This window comes from Protopterus annectens, chromosome 8.part0 (genome assembly GCF_019279795.1).
Source record: "Protopterus annectens isolate FY-2018-M chromosome 8.part0, PAN1.0, whole genome shotgun sequence".
NCBI classification, from domain to species: domain Eukaryota; kingdom Metazoa; phylum Chordata; order Ceratodontiformes; family Protopteridae; genus Protopterus; species Protopterus annectens.
This window is the reverse complement of record NC_056741.1, coordinates 1,582,972,100-1,582,996,202: the sequence shown is the minus strand read 5'-3', so window position 1 is coordinate 1,582,996,202 and position 24,103 is coordinate 1,582,972,100. Positions and strand designations below refer to the sequence as shown.

At 39.9% G+C, this 24,103-nt stretch overlaps 1 protein-coding gene across 1 annotated transcript in view; it reads left to right on the top strand.

Moving 5' to 3' along the window:
- Nucleotides 1-24,103, top strand: part of LOC122809551 (urokinase plasminogen activator surface receptor-like) — a 481,166-nt gene that overhangs the window by 284,656 nt on the left and 172,407 nt on the right. The window contains exon 5 of the mRNA XM_044081133.1: nt 14,152-14,298. Within this exon, the coding sequence (XP_043937068.1) occupies nt 14,152-14,298 (147 nt within the window). The remainder of the gene's footprint in view (nt 1-14,151; nt 14,299-24,103) is intronic.

Below are 24,103 nucleotides of genomic sequence, written 5' to 3'. Positions count from 1 at the left end.
CACATTGTAACATGCTACGGATTCAACAACATACCCCACAGTTACCAGCCTTCATTTCTTGGTGTACTGGACAGTAGGGTTCAGACAGGTACTACTGATGTGAGAGTGATACTACCCCACACTTAACTGGGATAGCCACTCATGTAACGACACATTAGGCCAACACGGTCCAGGATTCATAACCTCCACTCGGCTGGATCAACCCATACACCCCACCTCCAAGACCAACAATATCCTAGACATGGACACTACCAACATGTGACTGGTGGTCCACATCTGGGGTTATCTCCTCATTGGTGGTTTCCGAACATATGCTAATCACCCTTGTTATCCACATCCCGGCACCACACCCTTCACGGCATACACAGTACAAGATTACTACAATGCCTACTACAGACGTCTTATGAGAGCAGTAGTAAATGTTATGACACCCGTGTAGATGGACAATGCACATACAAATGCTGAAACATACCCCAGTGCACTTTATTAACACTTACACGACTGCATGGATCACGCTATTCCAAACAGAGCCATGATGGTACCCACCAGATAACGGACACCACTCTGGGGGTCCAGTTCCATGGACATAATATACAACAAAAGATGGAGGCTGTTGCAAAGTGGAGTACAATCCCATGGGTGGGGTAGCTCACTGGTCAGCCACAGTAGGGCTATGGGATCCCTTATCACATACTCCGAACCTAGCTATGTAAACATTACTGCGACACATTCCAGGGTGCACCACAAGGCATTATGGAGGTATGTCAGTAGTCAATGGCAATACCCACAGCTGCTCTGACATACGACAGTTACTCAGGAACATTACAGAACCAAGTGATGTTGGCAACATCCTGGCAGATGGGTTCAATGCTAACATTACACCCTCTCACTCCCTACAGGGCCACAATCCATGCAGGAAAATTGTGGTGTCCCTGCGGTCAAAACTACACAGTACTAACCTGCACTCTCTAAGGCCTGGAACACTGACTCCATGTGACCGTCCAACATCCCAGGCTGTGATTTACACAAACCTCTGAACGACATGTCTCCCCACTTGGCCACCAGATTCAGTAATAGCCTTGTATCAGACATTGTGGCCACTGAATGGCACACAGCAACAGTTATCACATTCCACACATGTGGCACCACAATGAACCAGAGGGACTATTGCCCTATATGCCTGACTGGACTGTTCTGCAAGGCTATGGGGCACATCATTATGGAAGTCATTCACAGAGACATTGGTGGGCTCCAGTTCTTTGATGCCACCCAGGTTGGACTTGTTAGGGCCAGAGCATGGCTCCTACATCTAGTGGACTCCTTTGATACAGTTGACAGGGTAGTTGATGACAGTAAGGGGGTCCACACAGCCTACATTGTCCTCTCATAGGCTTTCAGCACCATTCTCCATTCTGGTATTGACAACATACACATCCACCTGCACATTGATCCCTATGTCTCAGGATGTTATGCAAAGTGGCTCACGGACAAGACCCACACAATGAGGGTAGCATACCATAGTACCTACTGTATTTCAGTTACACTTGGCGTACCACAGTTCTCAGTCGTAGGGCCCCTCATGTTCAGTATATGCTTCCCTGAGGTACAGGCTAGCACAGGGGGACTTTCCCTGACTAGCTTTCCAGACAACTGCATACAAAGTGCCATGATTGATCCACCAGCTGATACTGACTCCCTCCATAAGGGTGTCACTGTGACGGATACCTGATATCAATATCATGGCCTCAAGCTGCATGACATAAAGTGCATGAACATCCCCTTTGCATTACACCAATCACCCACTGACTATCACATAGGTGGTAGTCCCCTACATACATGTCACATTGTACGTGATCGTAGTACACATGTATGTAGCACCCACTCCTTTGATAACCATATTGCCAATGTGGCGTGGATATCCTTCTACGTGGCTACCCTTATCTGTACTGGGTTTGTAGCTGGAACATAAGCACCCATTGTACCTCTGAACTCCTGACGTATACACACATTCAAGGGTACAACACCCTGTTTAAGGTGTACCTTACAGAACAGCTACGGCTTTACATACCACAACATTTACACGCCATGAGGATTATTGAGCTCTGAAGGTTGACATATGCGGCAGAACTACGGACACCACGACTGTACACATTTGCATACTGCATACTCAGGGGTGAGCTCTGCTGAACATACAGGGCCCATGTCCACAACAATATTCATGGATATACTCCACATAAGCGACATAAGCAAAAGCCACTGAGAGCAACATGCTCATGGATATGTGCACACATGCAACGATGAGTGGGATGTGCTTGAGGGTTACATTCCCAAACCAGACACTCACCATGCTTTGGAACATGATTCCTATGTACATCACGCAGGGACACTCAGTAGCACTGTTCATGTGATACCTCACTTGGTGGATAGGAGACACACGTACGCCAGGGATCACTGCAGTGGCTGTACTGTGCAGAGGTGCAGGTAACACATGGCTCTGCTGTTTACAGACAGGACACTACCCTAGAGAGGTGCCGCTGGTGTAAACACTGTAGTTAGGCTTACACATAGACTTGCCAGACAGCATAGTATCCCACTATGAACCTGTGAAGCTATTACATGTCCTTTGTGCATGGTTAATTGAGTAGCTCTTCTATTTCAATTAGCTATCATACTGTTACAGTGTCCCATGACTACAAGCCATATGTAGCCTGTTATTGTATATTGTACATGCCAATAGACGATACCTTTGGTATGCATGATATGACTGTTATGCTGTGTAGAATATCTGACATATCTACCTACAATGCTGTACATTACACATATTTTACATATTATCCCATAATGCAAAGCATACTTGCACAGCAGGACCACCTTAGGCATGTCATTGTCGTTATATGCCCATACACATGCCTACTGTGACAGTATATCAACATATACTATCCCCTGCTATGGCACATACTTATTGGACATACCCTACCACTGATGGTGGGTGGTATGGAATTGTTCTGTTTAAAGCCCTCATGTAGCATCCCTTGTGGTGTCTGTGGTGTTTACCTTGTGGCCCACTGCAGGACACATAATTTCTACAAGCATTACTATGCTCAGCAAGACATCACTACATAATACCTTTTCCACTTTATGCATTGCGGACACTTTTAATTAAATACAAAACAGGCTATACATACACTAACATACTGAGTGTTCTACATACCGTGTTAGCATTCCGAACTTTCGTAACTATCTCTCTTACACTGTTTAAACAGTTCTATGGTATGAGCATATGGTTTGAATGTCTGGCAAGTCATCCTTATATATGTCGATACCTGTAACATGTGGTTTCCTGCCACCAATTGGTATTCCTGAGTAGATTATTACATGCACATAAGCTGTGCAGCTACTCCATTCACCAATTACGTGGCAACAGTGGGGTATAATTGAATTCTCCACTTGGACATTGCCCATTTGCCCTACCTTCGGGGACACGGCCTGTATATGTTTTGTTGTGTGTAATTGCAACTGCTATGTGTAGAGACACGGATATTTTGGATTCATGTCCCCCGTGGATTGTGTGTGATGGCTAGAGTATGTGGTTCTACATGTGAGTGTACCTGTCATCTCAACCGTCTGATAAGGGGCTATTGCAAACAAAACCTGTAACATCGCCATCTTTTCCATTATACAAAGGCTACAATTTCACATGGCACCTTTAAAAATGTGTCTCTCACAAGGTATGTTAACGCTTCTGCAGATGTAATTGAGTGAGTGGATGTTTGTGCTGTTATTACAGTCTGTATTGCTATAGTTTTGTGCATGGGGGATGTAGGTGGGTGTACGTAGCATATACAGGTTTGTGGGGCTTGCATTTCTACGTATTCCATATATGTGTGTGTGGGCTCCTTCCCTAATTAAAGACCTATCAGTTAGTAGACTTTTGTTATGAGCATATACATTGGGCCATTGTTAATTGGTTTCTATATAGTATGCAGGTGAGGTTGATACTTCATACCTCCAGAAATACAGCGGTATGTAAAGGAATGTTACTAAATGACAGCTGTCCCGTGTATTTCTGTCCCAGATATTTGCACTCATTGCAGTTGTGTTGGTAACTGAACCTCTTTGGCATGGGTTGCCACCTTTTCAAATGGCCATAGTGGGACATTTGCAGGACACACATCGGTGTTTACAGGCTGACACATACCCATGGTCAGTACACAGGATAGCACATACTTTTATCCTGAATACATACTTATTCTTGTAGGACTTTGGCTACTTATCATACTTCATGTATCATTTACATTTCTTACATACAGGCATAACTATTTAATGCAACTATTACATAATATATGGGACACAATTATGTCCTACAGTCTTGGACATTTGCCCTTTTTAATGTTTTATGTCAGGACATGACTGCCCAGGGAGGGGCTGTCCCTCCTAATGTGGGACAGGTGGTAACCGTATGCCTACGGCTAGCTATAACCACACCTACCGTAATGATCTACCTCCGAGTTAGCACTAACAGACACACAATGCAGGCACACACACACACATTACAGTCACATGGATACGCACACGGCACCCTCAACTCACACATACACAGACTACGGCAATCACAAACACAGTTGAACACAGTACCTACGTGGACCGCAACACCGGCAGCGATAACTAAATGTTCCTTCATATCGTGATAATATTACTCAAGGTTCTAGTGTTCCGGTACTGTGTTCTTTTGGTCTTTCAGCCTCGTGGTTATGCGCGTTGGTATGTGGCACATTCCATAGTTGGCAGTATCCTATTTATTTGTACCTCCATGGTTGTGTACATGTCATTGACCTATCTATATATTTGCAGATATCGGTGACTCTGTATATATCAACCTATATCTCTCTATCACCCTTTCTATCTGTATTTTTATATATATATATATATATATATATATATATATATATATATATATATATATATATATATATATATATATATATATATATATCTATATCTGACAGAGAGAGTGACAGGCAAAATACACCTTTCATTGTGTACTTGTCGGTGTATACTGTTTCCTGGACTCCACACATTTGTGTTTGAACCTGTCACATTACACACCTGCCGTAGGTACATCTTGGCTACCATAGTGTTAGGTGATTGTGTACATAATTATGTGTTCTACTCCTGGCAGTGGTCATTTTACCCTTCAGAGCAGGCACTATTAGTACAGGGGTGAATAATGCTGGTTTCACTTGTTCTGGACATCATTGACCATGATCTGCGCGATATTCAGAGAAGTTTAGCCCTGTTTCGCGCATATCTGTATAGTCATATTTAAATGACGCTTACCAGCACTGGGCAACTCATATTCCTGCTAACGTGTGCTAAACATGATCTGCTGACCTGCATCCGACATGTATTATTCGTGCCTTCGGGATTACGTTACATCCCCTGCAGGACGTGGGACCGGGAACATGCACGACGGTCACTGCATTTACCACTTGGGCATCTGGGATTTGTACACGTGTTATGGCGTTTTGTATGTGGACTATACTATGGCTGTTACTCCATACTGCAATCACATGGGTAACTCAGTTAGTTTACATATGGATGAGTCCTATTAATGGTATGTCCATGTGATGTGTAATGGATGTGCTTCAGCATTGGGTATGTATATCACAGTGAGCCACACACTATAATATGCTACACCTTCAAACGACCATAGGTGCAGCATGCTGGGGTGACAGATACCTGTCATGGGTACACCCCATGCCTTGACACAACATCCATGATTACATTATGTGGAGCCCCTCATTAACGCACCAGGGAATCCATGCAGAGTGTGTGGGGAACAGTGATTACACACATGGGATCCCGCAATTGCCTCTGCTCCACTGAGCGACAGTTGGTTACTTGATGTTGTGGCAACAGCAGACACTGTTTGCCTCGATTGGTGTATGGCCTCTGACAATCGGGAGTGTACCTACCGATGTACCTGGGAACCTATACACACAGTACCAACATATGCTGGTAGGTGCGTGAACTGTTCAGGTGTTGACATTCCTTGTTCCAATAGCTGTTGTGTGTACAATGGTTGAGGGCTGCCTATGTAGGATTCACAAAGTAGCCTACCTATACATTACAATTTACAGGTGGTCATGTGTGTGTGCCATCCATTTTACTGTGTGTGCAGGTGGAGAGGTGTGTCAGTCCGTAGGGGCCTACACTGTCAGAGTATGTGTTATATGTTCCCTCTTTGCCAAGGCATAGGCATATTGGGCACACCTCCGTCTGCCTACTGGGGCTGGCACAGGGTGTTCGTGGTCTGAATCCCTCTGTGCCTGTGATGGCCTTGGCTATTGTGGTGGGCTGTGAGGGCCTTTACTATTTTGTCCCTGATGCAGCTGTTTCCACAGGATCATATTATGCAGCATGGCACATACTATGAAGATGTGGGCACATGTGCCTGGAGAGTACTGCAAGGCTCCACCAGATATGTCCAAGCAATGAAAACGTGATTTCAGCATCCCAAACACACGTTCTATGATGATTCTGGTTTGTGCGTGTGCCTCATTATGGCATTCTTGCATGGGTGTGTGTGCATTTCTGATGGGAGTCATCATCCATGGCTCCAGTGCATAGCCAGCATCCCCCACAAGGTGGCCATGTGGGATGTCCCCCCAGACAAATACCTGATACAGCTGTGAGGCATGCCAGATATGGGAGTCATGGTAGCTTCCAGGGCTGCCAGCACACACATCCATGATAATGCCCTGGGCACTGCACATGACCTGGCTGTTGTTGGAGTGGAATCCCTTGCGGTTTATGTAGCACCTACCATGCTCACTGGGTGGTGACTTGATATGTATGTGTGTGTAGTCTATTGCACCCAGTACCTCCGGGTAGTGTGCCACATGGGTGAAGTGACGCATATTGCTGGCCAACTCCTCCTGCGTTCAGGGGAAGTATATATGCTCATTGGCATGTGGTAACATGGCATCCAGGAAATGGTGTAGTACCCTGGATGCTGATGCCTGTGATATCCCCATTATATCTCCAGTTGGCCTTTGAAAGGTACCTGTGGCTAGTATTCGCAAGCTTTCACATACCTTCGTGTCCACTGGGATGGGTTCCCCTCTGTTGTATCTGGATCTCAGGCGTGGCCGGCACAGCTCAACTATTTGCTGTAAGATGTCCCTGTCCACTCTGTAACGCTCTACTATCTCCAGATCATGTAGCCCCTGGTAGGTTACCCTTGGTCTGAACACTCTTCTCTTCCTCCAGGGCCTGCGGTGGTTGTCAGCATCATCCTGCACAACACCATCAGTCTCTAACACATGGTGATGAATCACAGCTATGGCAGCTCCCAACATGTGCATTTAAAAGTTCCCCATATGTTTACACCTATGGTGCAGTGTTTGTGAATACACAGGTGTGTGTGGGGTGCTTTCACACTTTATACTATTGTGCTGTGAACACCGATGATGTCATAGGGTGTGTATGTACGATTGTAGCTACAGGGTATCTTATGTGTTTTACGACAGGAACTACTATTGTGGTGCCTTTGGTGTTGAATTACATTTGGCTGCTGTGGATTACCTCTTGTCCTTCCCTTTACATTTCTTCACATTTCACCTACCATTTTCTGGCATGCATCCAGCAGCCTGCTTTCATTTGTACTTTCCTAGACCTGGCTTATCTTGCGTAATGTGTTCTATTGCTGGTCTACTGCAGGTTTGCTTTGCTCTGCTATGACAGTTCTCCTTTCTTTGCAGTCTGACACCACCCCTATCCTGTTTTGCAGGTTTCTGCGAGCAGACTTGTCAGCTGCCGTCGATTGCCCGCTGTGAGTTAATAGGTGTTAATTGCTCAGTTGTACTCCAATTACCCTACTGCAGCATTTCCTTATTTTCTTCCCCTGACCTTCCTGTTTGTAATATGGTGTGCGGCGCGTGCATCCGCTTACCAGGTTTCGGGCACGTTTACATCCCCGTACACATGCGTATTCAGGCACTATATGTGCTCTCAGCTAAATGATGCCATACCTACCTCCCCACCCCTGTCCTGCAGCTTTGCTTAGCAATGGCCAGGCCAGATTTGCATTGCTCCAATGTGCTTACAGCTATGGTGGCACACCCCACTGCTGATGTCATGTATACCTCTGAGCCAATCCTCGGTGTTGTAGCACTGCGCCGTATGGTACATCCTTAATCCGGCGGGACATTTGCGATTCAGTATTACCTGCCTCATTTACATGGAATTGACTACTAATTCATAGTTACCATGCCGAACACTGTCACAGACCCTTAGCAACCCTTGCAGCTTGGTTGTGGTGTACCATGCATACCATTGAGTATTATGGTGAAATCCTGATTTGTATTACATTGTGATTTTATGACATTTGTATATATTTTCTTTGTGTTCCCGTTTGCGCACACATACCCTGCGGTTGTACTTTGCGTTACTGTGTACATGACATTAAATGTTGTTTTCTAGGTGTTCTGCATCTTTTCTTATGCCATTGGCTGTATATTTAGCCATTGGCATATGTTAACTTTGTAATACGTGAGTCTGGTCCGCTTTCATAGCTCCGATGTTCTGTTTGGAAAAATGTAAACCGTGTTTTTTGGTTTACATTTCTGTGGGCGTAAGCTACGCCTGCACCACTTCATGTATCACTATGTACCTTCATTTGCATGGTGTGGCACTGTGCAAGGGGTGATTAGCATACCTAAGCCGAGGGCTACGCAGATCTGGCATACGCCGGTAGTGCATGTGGAATTGGATCGTACCTGAATCGCTCGGCGGCCATATTTGGCGTTATACGCCTACGCTATGCCTGCACATGGCGCAAGCTTCATGAATCCCAGGGTATATCTGTTATTTGTCAATTTACCAAAATTAAAAAAAAAAAATTATGTCAGCTGTTTGAGTTTGTGGCACCTCTAGTCATCCAGTGATGTGAAGCTTGGCTCTAAACGATTGTCTCTATTTAAGTGGCATACTGACCCCATGTGCCAAAATGGGAAAAATAGGTTGTGAAGGGATAGATAGACAGCTATTTGGGTGCACAAATAAATAAGAACTAGGTATTCGTTTTGAACATGGATTTAGAGTGGGACATAATACATTTACAGCATTTACTTACAGTTACCAACAAAATATACTATACACGCAGGGAAAAGCTGGCTTACTAGGGACATATTTATTGACACGAAAAAAAAAAAACTTTGGAAGTGTAGCTCATATCTTCTTAGTAGAAGCCTTGGATTTGGCCTAAATGCATGATTAAAAGATTACTTTTACCAAAGAACCTTTAATGCTATAGCAGTTCATTAGCAATTTGACCTTAGCACATTTTCTGCAGGCATTCCTCAAGGATCTATACTAGGCCTCATCCTTTTCTTCCTACATATTAATAACATAACTGATTGTCAGTGACAACCTTTTATGAAGATTATATAATTCTTCGTTGCACAGAAATTTCCTGCATCACTGTGCAGAGCAAGGCCAGTAAATATCAGATAATAAACTAAAATTAAAAAACCAAAACTGCTGCCACTATGTTTGTACCTCTCAAAAATGAAGTCAGAGAAATCCTTTGTTAGTCCTTGACCAGATCAGAAACAAGGTCCACAAAATACAACAGTGCAGATAACTAAGAATTCTAGTGCACCTTTGTGTTCCCTTTAAACAATACAAAGAAAATATTACAGACCAAGTTAATAAACAACTGAATGCCTGTTATCATCTCACCCCTCCGGTTGTGAAAATCAGAAGACATAGTCTTATACTCAGAATAGAGAACAAACTTTCCAGTACCTACTAAATTCCAGTCAAGTGCCTACTCTGTTCAAACAACAGTCATTAAGATCTGTTTCATAACCCCCCCCCCCCCCCCCGCAGAATGCAACTGTATTCCGGGTTCCAGTCTTAACCAGATGTCCACTGCAACATTCAAACTGTTGCACTCAGCTGTTGTCCTACACTTACAAAGTCCAAATTATAAAATCCTCTTATAATATCTACGCAGACACTGATGACTCCCTGTCACTTTCGAGGCATCAACTTCTTAAGTCAGCAGGTGAAAAAAAGGTTGCCAAAATATCTTCAGCAAACTGGAACAAATATCCTTCGGACATATGAATGTTGACATTATACACCCATTTCAGGGAAACTCTCTAATTGCACTTAAGAGACAGCTACACCTGCACTTGCTTTATCAATAATGGCTTACATTTATCTCCAAATGGGTAATATTTTGCCTTACCACTACTTATCATAACTCCAGTTAATCACATCACAACATTATTATTAGGAAACTGACCACAGAACTATGTATTGTAAATATGTATGCATACTTTTTTTCTGTTAATTCCATCATATGTGCCTCTATCACAATTTGTATATAGTGCTTCAGACAGCATATTCTTCAGTCTTGTGTATCCAGTGTGTTAATTGTGTCAATTAACAGTCTGTGCTAATGTTCAACTTTATCCATTTTCTCATTGTGCACATAACTACTTTTATGCTAATGGATGAATATGACTTAAAATAAAAGTCACTGAGTGAAACCATGTAAACATGACATATATTTTGTTATGCAAATATCTGTCTTTGAGAATGAGTCAGTCAGAGCTGATGAGCTTTCCTGGACCAGTACCCCACCTGGTAATCAGAATATGTAAGTAAATATGTGTCTGATTTTGTATCAAAACCAAGTATTCCCTTTTTCTATGATTATATCAAACTTTAGAGACAGAACAATTTGCTACTTGAGCTTGTACACCCAGTAAACAATTTGTCTCATCCAGACAACTGCTGCAATTCTTTATTCAAAATGAACTACTCTGTATTTGGAATTGCTCTTTGGACTGCGTGGTATCTGGATTTTACATTTTCATCACTTCTTAATTGGTATATTACATTTTAGTTATAGTGATAAGCCACTCCAGAACTCTTTGTCAAGAAAACCCCATGGACAAAAACAACCAGAGGCATGTTAAAATGACACTGCAAGATGAGACCCTTGGGTCTGAAGGTGTCTGGCATATTATTGGGTAGAGACAAATATGAATAGCCTTAGAGTTAATGATGCAAAGGGATTAAAGCCAAAAGGGAGTCCATCTGCTGACATTCTCAGTGATGAAAGGATCATCCAGTTCTGCAAAAAATATATACTACTTGGAACTGGAATGTAAGAACTATGAACCAAGGTAAACTTGATGTGGTTAAGGCTGAAATGACACAAATAAACATAGACATCTTGGGAATTTGAGAACTAAAATGGACTGGAAAGGGAATTTTACAGCAGATTATCATCAGCTGTTCAACTGCAGATAAGAATCTTAAAGAAGAAATGAAGTAGAATTCATAGTTAATAAAAGCATTAAAAAAAGATAGCATGATCTTATGCAGACTAGAGGGCAACCCATTCAACATTACAGTGATATAAGTTCATGATGATGCCAGAGAGGAGGAGGACTCAGGATATGCAGCACCATTTGGAAAGAACATAAAAAAAGATAATACATTCATTATAGGAGATTGGAATGCTAAAGCTGGTAGTTAAAGTATAATTGCAACAATGTGCAGGTTTGCCCTTGGATTACAAAATGAAGCAAGACATGGCTGATAAAATAATGCCACAGTAATTTACTATTCATAGGAAACAATCTCCATTATCAGCCTAAGAGATGGTTTTACAAACGGATATGGATATCATCAGATAGTCAGTAGTAAAATCAAGCTGACTATGTACTCCGTAGTTAGAAATGGAAGAGCTCTATACAGTCAGCAAAAACAAGACCAAGAGCTGACAGTGGCTCAGATCATTAGCTTCTTACTGCAAAGCTTAGAATTAAATTGAAGTAAATACAAATTCCTAGGCCAGTCTAATATGAGTACATCAGTTTTCTAAATGTATCTTTATTGGAGGTGAAGCATAGATTTAAGATATTATAACTTGTAGACAGAGAACTTGAAGAACTATGGACATATAATGTTTGGGTTATTGTCCAGTCAGTGACAACAAAAACTATTCCACATAGAAAAATGATTAAGCAAATGGCTGATTGTAGGGGGTTAGAAGTGGCTGAGGAAAGAATTTTATTTATTATTTATTTTATTTTACATTTGTTTACCAGGAGAGTCCGACTGGGCATAAAAACGTTTTTCAGTGGAGGCCCGGGGAGAAAAGTTCCATTGTTAGTAAACTATTTTGTCAGTAGAAAGAAAATTGTATAATACAATAAAGAAAAAAATAATAACAGACATTCATAAAGGTAAAAAGACTAGAACAGGATAAATTGGTCAAGTGAAGAAGAAAGAAGGAGAGCAAAAGGCAATGGACATGGGAAAATACCAAACTGAATGCAGATGTCTGGTGAATAGTAATAAGAGATAATGAGGCATATTTAAACAAGCAGTGCAAAGAACTGCAAGAAGAGAAAAGAATGGAAAAGGCAAGGCATCTATTAAAGAAGATGTGTGATATTAAGGGAAACTTCCAGAACAAATAGGCATGGTAATAGACAAAGACTGGGGTGACCTAACAGAAGCATAAGATATTAAGAAAAGGGTGGCAAGAATATGCAGCAGAACTAAATAAGAAGGTCCCCAAAAGCTCTGAAATACACAATTGTGTGTTATCTGAACTGGAGCCAAACATCAGAAAATGAAGTTAAATGGACTATAGAAACCTTGCTAATGACAAGGCTGCAGGAAGTGGTGGCATTCCAACTGAATTGCTTAAAATCCTAAATGAAATTACATTGCTGCAGTGCTATATGGAATTTGACAGCAAATTTGGAAAACAAAACAGTGAGCACTGAATAGGAAAATGTTAGTTTGATATTCTAATCACAAAAAAAGGTAATGCTAAAGAATGCTCAAATTATTGAACAATTGCACTTGCCTCCCATGCTAGCAAGGTGATGCTCAAAATTCTGCAAGGTAGACTCTAGCAATAAATGGAATGAGACTCATCAGAAGCACATTCTGGTTTTAGAAGTGCCCGAGGCACACGAGATTATATTGCTAACATCCACTACATAATGGGGAAAACAAGCTTTATTCACTACTCAACACCTTAAGCTGTGTTGAACATAAATTGTGGCAAGTTGTTCAAGAAATGGGGATAACAGGTCACATTATTTTCTGAGGAAACTGTATGCAGACTAAAAAGCAACCTTTAGAATTGAATATAGAACAGTTGACTGGTTCAAGATTGGAAAAGGAGTAGAAAAGGTTATATATTGTCACCTTATTTATTCAGTTTATATGCTGACTATATAAAGTGACATGCTGGGTTAGATGAATTAGATACCGGAATCATAATTGCTGGGATGCATTTTAACAGCCTTACATATATAGATAATGCAACTCTGATGGGTGAAAGTCAGCAAGAGTTGATGAGCCTGTTGATAAAGGTGAAAGTAGAAAGTATAGTAGCTGGCTTTTTGCTTAATATCTGAAACTAAAATACTGTCATCTAGTGCTATCAGTTCTTTGAAAATAGATGTGGAAGAAATGGAGACATGTTCCTCCTAGGGAAAAGACAACTTCCCTTTGTACTGCAGCTTAGTTTCTGTCACAGGTGTGCTTTTCCACAACTGTCCATCTGACTCATATCATGTTATATGATTGGAAGCAGGTGTGAGTGTATGGATGTGAGTGTTGTACTGGAAGAACAACTGCAGCTGGGCTAGCCACCTAGTTAAGAATGCTGGCTGTAGATGATTGTCACTGTTGAAGTAACATCCTGATTCCTTGTGTAGAAATGGAGACAAAAGGGTTGTGGCTTATATTGCTGGATAATAGTTTGTCATCTGTTTTATCATAATATAGACTTTCACAATAAGTGCAGTAATATGCATGATTTGTATGGATATTCTGTACCTAGACATCATTATTTGATTTTCTAACTTAGGGAAGCATACATTTTACTAAACTACAAATGATCATATTTTTGGTTACCTGCCTTATTTGTTTTCTCCATAGACCTGATAGAGCTCTGTTTGAATCACAGATTGGCTATGACAATGTTATAAGTGCTGTGCATGTTTTTAAGGTTATCTGGTTGTTAAAAATCTCTGCAGTGCCATTAAATGTAAATAAATGTAAATGACATATTTTTTACTGTTTATCCTCTGGTTTTATTAGGGAGCTCTACTACAAGTAGTATTATAAAGGGCTGTGGAAATGGTGCCTTCTGCAATGATCTGCAAGCTTATAATACAGGAGACTCATTCTCAGTCGTAAATGTGACCTGCTGTAACACAGCAAAGTGTAACAATCGTCAGTTCTCAGGTAAGCAGTTTAAAAACCTTATGTTATGTCTGTATCGAAAATGGGAATCTCAGCAGCAAGTTAAACTTTAAAGCTCTCCAGTGCTTCCTTCAGTACCACTAACTTGTGCTTCAGACGAAATACATTTGCCACATAATGTTCAGTTACATAAATAATATATTTATTTTAAACAGTTCACAAAAGAACAATATAAACTGCTTGAAAGAACTAACATGAATACATATAAGCAAAAATTTCAAATTTTGAAATTAAATACAGCAATCCAAAAGGTAACCAACTTAAGTGAGGCAAAAATTCTGTGTTTAACATGGAAAGGAATAAACATGCAGGATGTAGGGCATACACCAATAGCAATTGTTAATGGGGTGTGATTGTAAGCTACTTCATTGGAAAAATAGCCAAAATATTTAATGCTAAAAAATACCAATGTGTAATAAAGGTAGTATTAATGATGTGGCCATAGAGCTGCTGCTATTACTATAGATATAATAACTTTAAAGCTATGATCACACTAAGTCTAAAAAGGGCAATATAAAGTAATGATAACAGAGTATCACAAGGCATGGCACAGGGTGGAATTGGAGGACAGTCATTACAGAATTTTCCTGAATAAAAGTAGGAGCGAGATAGTGTTAAGAAGGCTCTATAGATGATGGGATGGAATTAAAATCAAATCTGACCCTATGAATTACAATTCAGGATTCATATGCGAATCTCAAAGAAGTGTTAAACCCTTCACCTAAAATTATGCCAGCCTGCATTTCATAGGGTAATCTTGGTCGGGCTATCTACCCCATAAGTTTATGTGCATTTTATTTGCAAGGAAAGGCTATCAGAGAGTTCTGAAGCTCTGACTGTGAGAAAAAAATAGGGAACTTCTAGTAATCCAGCCATGTGTGATTTGGCAACAGCTGCTAGTTGTGCTAAACAAGATCTATTGCACCAAAGACAAGGCATTGCATCCTACCTACCTAGACTTGGCCAAAGCTTTTAACACAATTCCTTATTCAGGCATTGTGGAAAAGCTTAAAGGAAAACAGAACTCGGCGGTACAAAAAATGTAATAACATTGGACGAAAATGTTAAGAATAGGTTACCAACTAAACCAACTGTTATTTTCAGAAGAGGACAGAATTTTAAGTCTTATTTAGAATACAAGGGGGTGTATAGTTCTAGGATTAAAGGCATGTTCAAATGTGAATCCTGCCCTTAGTGTAAATCAGTTGATACAGGCCTGTATTTCTATATAAGATACATAAGATTTTCCTGTAATGGGAGATATAACTGTAATTCTAAGAGTATTATTTATTTGGCTAAATGTAAATGCTGTCCAGTTTTTTACATATGAAATACTGATATAAGACTAAGGAACCAGATTTATGAGCACCAGTATGTAGTTAAGAATAAGAAAGTTGAGAATGCATTAGCCAAACGTGGTAAGGAGAGAGAAAAGGACCTAATTGGCTAGACAGAGGAACCTAGCTAGGAAAGACGTGCAGCAGGTAAGGATGATAAAGGATAACGAGGGAAACGTACTCACAAGTGAGGAGAGTGTGTTGTGCAGATGGAAAGAGTACTTTGAAGGGCTGATGAATGAAGAGAATGAAAGAGAGAGAGACAGAGAGAGAGAAGGTTGGATGATGTGGGGATAGTGAATCAGGAAGTGCAACAGATTAGCAAGTAGGAAGTAAGAATAGCAATGAAGAGGATGAAGAATGGAAAGGCTGTTGGTCCAGATGACATACCTGTGGAAGCTTGCATGTGTTTAGGAAAAATGGCAGTGGAATTTTTAACCAGATTATTCAATGAAATCTTGGAAAGTGAGAGGATGCCTAAGGAGTGGAGAAAAAGTGTTTTGGTACTGATTTTTAAGATTAAGGGTGATGTGCAGTGCTGTAGTAACTACAGAGGGATAAAACTGATCAGTCACAGCATGAAATTATGGGAAAGAGTAGTAGAAGCTAGGTTAAGAAGGAAGGTGATGATTAGTGATCAGCAGTATGGTTTCATGCCAGGAAAGAGCACTACAGATGCGATGTTTGCTCTGAGATTGTTGATGGAGAAGTACAGAGAAGGTCAGAAGGAGTTGCATTGTGTCTTTGTGGAGAAAGCATATGACAGGGTGCCTAGAGAGGAGTTGTGGTATTGTATGAGAAAGTCGGGAGTGGCAGAAAAGTATTTAAGAGTGGTATGGGATATGTACAAGGGTCATATGACAGTGGTGAGATCTGCAGTGGGAGTGACAGATGCATTTAAGGTGGAGATGGGATTACATCAAGTATCAGCTCTGAGCCCTTTCTTATTTGCAGTGGTGATGAACAGGTTGACAGACGAGATCAGACAGGAGTCCCCGTGGACTATGATGTTTGCAGATGACATTGTGATATGTAGTGGGAGTAAGTAACAGGTTGAGGAAACCCTGGAGAGGTGGAGATATGCTCTGGAGAGGAGAGGAATGAAGGTCAGCAGGACTAAGGCAGAATATATGTGTGTGAATGAGAGAAAGGATAGAGGAATGGTGAGGATGCAGGGAGTAGAGTTGGAAAAAGGTGAATGAGTTTAAATACTTGGGATCAACAGTTCAGAGTAATGGCGAGTGCGGAAGAGAGGTGAAGAAGACAGTACAGCCAGGGTGGAGTGGGTGGAGAAGAGTGTCAGGAGTGATTTGTGACAGACTAGTACCAATAAGAGTGAAAGGGAAGGTCTACAAGAGGGTAGTGAGACCAGCTATGTTATATGGGTTGGAGACAGTGGCATTGACAAAAAGGCACGAGTCAGAGCTGGATGTGATAAAGTTAAAGATGTTAAGATTTGCACTGGCTGTGACAAGGTTAGACAGGATGAGGGAGAAGTATATTAGAGGGTCAGCCCAGGTTGGACGGTTTGGAGACAAAGCCAGAGAGGAAATATTGCGTTGGTATGGGCATGTATTGAGGAGGGATGCTGGGTATATTGTGAAAAGGATGCTAAGGATGAAGCTGCCAGGTAAGAGGAAAAGAGGAAGGCCTAAGATGAGGTTTATGGATGTGGTGAGAGAGGACATGCAGGTGGTTGGTGTGACAGAGCAAGATACAGAGGACAGGAAGAAATGCAAACAGATGATCCACTGTGGCGACCCCTAATGGGAACAACCAAAAGAAAAAAAGAAGTGGCTATCAATCCTGAACACAGTTTTATTTTTTCTGGTCATGGATCAGGTTGTGTTTAGAACCAGGGGAGGACCTACGTCTTTATGGTTAGAGCGATGTAAATTATTATGGCAGCTCAAAGTAGATGCCTTTAGGCATCCAGGCATTAATGATGTATGCTCTGTAGGATGCATCTTGAAGTTACAAAGCCTAATGAGGTAATTTTTAAAACATAATTAAAAAAAATAATAATTTTATGCCTTTTTGTGTGACTATTTTACCAAGTAGATGGGCAGATTTATTGTATTTTATATTATGTGTTCGTTGTGTGATTATGTCATCTTATTTTGGCCATTACGGGAATATTCAGTTAACTGTATCATGTGATCATGTTGGTTAGTATTTAAATCTATTGATGCTTATTTGTTTTGTAAATTCTGAAGAAGTATTGATACTGTTCTGTACGAAAGCGCTTACTTCATTAAAGTTGTTTGGGAGTTTTTTTGTACCACAGATTACTGTTTTCCTTTTTGTTTTTCACTTAGTAGTTTGTGTTTTTTCATTTTTGGTAGTCAGTTTGTGCTTTTATGGCAACAGACATCGGTTTTGGTACACCCTCCCTTTTCCCTGATGAGACTTCAAGTGGGGATACTAACCAAGACATCGGAAGACTTACTTGCCTAATTAATGGCCTAAATAGAAAGGTGGATGACCTGGCTGCTTCTGTTGTGAATAATACACTTAATACTTCTAGGAGCCATAATCTAGTTAATGGTTCCGACAATCAGGTCTTGCCTTCTTCATCTTCAGCAGTCCACAATATGTATGACCATCTTCAAGGAGCGGAGAATTCCAACATGAATACTATGATGCCTGCAACCACTTTGAGATCTACAGGTAGCAACCTCAACTATAATAGAGCATCGAACTCACAAGGTCAGCCTATGCACTCACCTTACAGGAATGCCTTGATAGGTGAGCCTAATACCCAGAATTGGCTGCAACCTTTGCAGAGACTTAAACTGGATGTAACTGATAATAACTTAGAATCGGATGGCGTATGGCCTGTAAGTGATATTTCCACTAAATTAAAGTCTTTGGACCTTAAATCCTTCAAAGTAAAAAAGCTGAAACTGGAAGTTACCTATTTCCACGAGCGTGTTCAGCAGAATATAGTTCTTAAGGGGTTGAGAAATTGGGGATACCCCACTGAACTCATCCATGATTTACCCTTCCATAAAAACTTAATTAATTTGTTCGGTAAACAGGGTGTTGATTTGTTGACGTGTTTTATAGAACATTACTTAATCCAGATAAGTGAATTAGAAAAAGAAATTAAAGTTTTTGACAGCTCTATCAGAACCGATGCTGATTTAGGAGGTATAAGTTCGATTATGCACATATCTTTTCTAGCACTGATGTGCAAATTAATAAATTCAGAATCAATAAAATCAAAAAATTGAAAAGGGATGAACTAGATTATAGTAAGGTCACTGCGTACCCTAAACCGCCGCTTTCTCAGCAATGGACCAGAGTTAACCATCAGGTGGTTGGTCCTGTGACGGGTTGCTTGATGCAGCGACGCTGAGTTGTAATAACAAAGTGCACCTAAATCTATCTACAGAGGAAATAAACCCTGTATCTAATATGAGCGGCCCTCATTGGAGTGAAAGACTCCAAAACAGGAATGTTCCAAATAACCCACAGAATGGTTCTAGTGATCAGAGGACCAACAACTACAGGAATATTAACAATGGCTCAAATTTCAGGGGGCTTCCAATCGTGACCAGCAGAATTTCACTGGAAGGGGGAACAAGAGGAAAAAACGTACAAGCCATCGGCAGACCAGGCGATGATAGATTTCTGCTCTATACCCCACAGTGAGTTTAATGACACTGGAACTTTGAACTGTGAAGAGGATAATAAGTTATCAATAATTCTCAATTCCACTAGAGTCTTTAAAGTGTTTAATTATACCACGTTTCTTGTGGGAATTGGTTTAGCTGATATTTTAGCTAAAGGTCTGTCCTTCGTTCCTTCCAAAAATCACAATTTAGCAAAGATTTTAGTCGATCTCAAGTTGTTTATAAGAAAATTAAATTTAAAGCTTTTCTTTGGTTCTAGTAGTGATGCTTCTAGTTTGGTCAAGCAGAATGTTTTCAACGTGAATAGTACATTTAACAGGTCTGTATTAGAAGACTGAAGATGCATTCTTTCGAATGAGTCTTGGTTGAACTTAAAAGGCTGAAAATGCAAAATATTGAAGCATCTGTTAAGCAAATTCTTTCCCTAGGAAATAATTTGCTTGGCTGCTTCGGTACTTTGCCGTTTTTGGCACTGTAGTGCAGTCTCGGAGTTGCTATATTTAAGTAGGAGGGTTGTGGGGGAGCAGCCCCCTACTTAATGTAATGTTTGAAATTGATTTTTTTTTTTTTTTGGAACAGTGATTTTTTCCCTTAGAAAAAAAATCACTGTTCTGACACTTCAACATTGTAAGCTTTCATTTACATAGGGTCGATCAATCACTGTTCACTTTTTTAAGCATTCGCTGATTTAATATAAACCCCATTTAACCCTGTTGTACACCCTACTTTAGCTATGTTTGAAGGTATTTACGAGTTTGATTTTAGAAACTTAAATTTATTCAAACAGAGATTTAATTTTTTTAGTTTCAACAATTTCGATAAAGAAGAATGGAATTTGGTAAAGATCTTGACTGGTAGTGGCCTTAGGATTTCTAAGCCAGATAAGGGTGGTGGCATTGTATTAATAAGAAATTAATTCTATACATATAGAATGGAGCAGATGTTGGCTACTGCTAGTTATATTAATGTTTCTTTAAATGAACTAAATTTTGCCTACAGGAAGAATAGGACTTTTCTGAATAATTTATTTATTGAAGCCCATATTTCTGTAGATATACTCAATTTTCTCAATGTTCCAGCCCCACAACTCCCTGTCATTTAGAGTATTCCGAAGATCCACAAGGACTTAAGGAACACCCCACTCTGTCCAATAGTGAATGGACATAATTCTATTACATACCCTATGGCAAAGTGTGTGGATCACATTCTAAAGAGATACTTAACCGACAAAACTCAGATTTGTATGGATTCATGGTCCTTCTTAGAGAATGTGAATGGATTAGTGTATAAGGATAACTACAACTTTGCCACCATAGACATTAGGGACTTATACACTCTGATCCCACATGAGCTCAGGATTGACTGGATTGTCTAAGTCCTTATGAAGAAGGGTATTGGTACTGATGAATTGTATTTAGTACAAACATTTCTGGATCTAATTTTATCCAGTAACTTTTTCCTATTTGGGGAAACATGTTATGTACAAACCAAAGGGGTTGCAATGGGGTCCCCCTGGGGGGCTAGCTTTACTAATCTGGTCATGTGTCACTGGGAAAAAGAATTAATTTGAAACAATAACCCCTTTTCAGAATATATTTATTACTATATGCAATATCTAGATGATATTTTTATTATATTTAAAGGGGAAGTTGACTTATTTCAAAATTTGGTCGAGTATATGACTAACACCACTGAATTCTTATAATTTACAAGTGATTTCCAAGCTGACAGGATTTCCTATTTAGATATTTGTTTGAGAAAGGACAAGGATAGACAACAATATGTGGCTACTATATACAGGAAGGAGACGTATCCCAATTCTTTCCTCCTTTATTTCAGCTCTCATCCAAAATGTCAGAAAAAATCCATCATTAAAGGTCAGTTGGTTAGGGCCCCCAGAATGGTTTCTAACTATTCAGATTTTATGGATGAATGTGGTTTCCTTAAAGTTCACTTTTTGAAATGGGGTTACTCACTAATTTTAGTTGACAATTTAGTCAAGGAGGTTACAATGAAAAGGGAAATTGGGTATTTTACAGCCATTTTAAATGATTCCAGGGAGGAGAGCTGAAATCTGGGGCCACTTAGATTTGATCCGGATATTATTAATGATAGTCCCATCACAGATTATTCCTTAACCTTCATTATTCCATTCAGTAATGATGCTCCTTTGTTGAGATGGATTTTAAGTAAGAATTGGAATTTAATAACATGGGACGAAAATGTTAAGTATAGCTTACCAACTAAACCAACCATTATTTTCAGAAAAGGGTAGAATTTAAAGTCTTATTTAGAATACAAGGGGGTTTACAGTTCTAGGATTAAAGGCATGTTCAAAAGTGAATCCTGCCCTTACTCTAAATCAATTGATACAGGCCTGTATTTCTATATAAGAGACATAAGATTTTCCTGTAATGGGAGATATAACTGTAATTCTAAGAGTATTATTTATTTGGCTAAATGTAAGCGCTGTCCAGTTTTTTACATAGGAAAAACTGATAGCAGACTAAGGGACTGGCTTTATGAGCACCAGCATGCAGTTGAGAATAAGAAAGTTGAGAATGCATTAGCCAAACATGTGGCTATCAACCCTGAACACAGTTTTATTTTTTGGGTTATAGATAGATCAGGTTGTGTTTAGAACCAGGGGAGGACCTACCTCTTTATGGTTAGAGATATGTGAATTATTATGGCAGCTCAAAGTAGATGCCTTTAGACATCCAGGCATTAATGATGTATGCTCAATAGCATGCATCTTGAAGTTAAGAAGCCTAATGAGGTAATTTTTAAAACATAATTTTTTAAAAAAAATAATTTTACTGCCTTTTTTGTGTGACTATTTTATCAAGTAGATGGGCAGATTTATTGTATTTTATATTATGTATTCATTGTGTGATTATATAATCTTATTTTGGCCATTATGGGAATTCTTTGAAGTTAATTTCATGGTCTTAATTCATTCAATTAACTGTATCATGTGATCATGTTGGTTAGTGTTTAAATCCATTGATGCTTATTCGTTTTGTAAAGTCTGAAGAAGTACTAACACTGTTCTGTATGAAAGCACTTTCTTCATTAAAGTTGTTTGGGAGTTTTTTTTTGTACCGCCGAGTACTGTTTTCCTTTTAGTTTTTTGCTTAGTAGTTTGGGTTTTTTCGTATTGCGGAAAAGCTTACTTAACTAGGGGTAAACCCCTATGCCATCCACAGGACTGCCACCTGGCTCACAGGTAAGACTCAAAAGGTCAAGACAGGGAAAACTACCTCCAGAAAAGGACAAGTCACCAGTGGAGTCACACAGGGCTCAGTGCTGGGAGCTCTTCTATTTGGCATCTGTTTCTCTAAAGTAAAGGCAAATATCAAGGGTCTCTGGCTGGCAAACTCTGGTAATGACTGTAGTTTGAACCATCATTGACTCACCAGAAGAAGGTGTGTCCCAAATGAATAATTGGTGTCAGAGCCATGGCCCAAAACTAACTACCAAAAAGTACATTACGGTATCCTTTTGGAAGCAAAATACCTCGGTAAATTAAAATACCGAACCAACACGGCTAGGCAAAAGTAACAATTCAATAAATGTATAAAAACAAATAAGAGTAAGTGCTTTTGCTATAACACTATCACTTCATCAGACTAAAAGTCAGTTAAAATGGGTCTATATTACACTGTCGAATTTTACAACTTTGAATCATTAGAGATCGCTAGTGATCGAAGTTGCAAGACATCAAACAATGAAAAAAAAAAAGAAAGGAAAGTAAAAGTGTTTAAGCAGGGGGGAAAGTCCCCATGCACCCGCCACACCCCCGCTACTTAAATATACTAACTCTAACATCACGCCACAGAGTAGCAAAGGGAAATCTTTCCTTTCCGCACCATACTCCATTAAAGTGCAATCTTGAGGTTGGTATATTTAAGTAGCAGGGGGTGGGGGGTGCAGGGGAGCTTGCCCCCCTGCTTAAAGCAGTTACTTTTGCTTTGTTTTTTTGTTTGTTTTGTTTTTTTTTATTAGATTTTCAAAGTTTCAGTACTTTGATCATATGGGGTCGACAATATGGTGTTCGAAGTTTTGAAACTTCGATTATCTAATATAGACCCAGTTAAAACATATGAGTTTAAGAAGGAAGCATAACCTGTGTGCAAGATGTTCCAATTGTTTTTATAATATCACACTATTTGCTGATATCACTAGAGTAAAATGAAATCCTCAAGGTGTCTCTTACAGCTGAGGCTGTATGAGATGTAAAAGATAAAGTATGATTATTAAAAATAGGCTCTACATCTCCCTCCCCTTTCTTCCCATGCAGTGTTAATGTGAGAGTCAATTTCTGTTTCTTTGTAGCCTTTTGCTAGGAAATCATGTTTAAGGGAGTCAAGTGCTAAAGCCAATTGGGTGCCATCAATGTGCAGTCTCATTACTCTAAAGATCTGCCCTTTTAAAACATTCCGTGTGACATGCTTAGGATGCATGCTGTTTCTGCGAAGAAAATTGTTCTTCCTGGTGGGTTTTTTGTAAACAATGGTATACACATTACTAAGATCTCCTTTGTTAAGCTTTACATCTAAAAATTCCTTCTCTACATCAGAATGTTTACAGGTGAATCTCAAAAATTCAGTAGTATCATGCAAATAGTTTACAAATTCATCTAAAATTTCTGAGGACCCATGCCAACGCAAAAACATGTCATCAACAAAATGTACATACCAAACTATGTTCTCAAGATAGGCATTATTTTGCAACAGAAATGATCTCTCCCATTGCACTAGTGTGAGGTTGGCGTAGCTATTGGCACAAGCTGTGCCCATAGCCAAACCA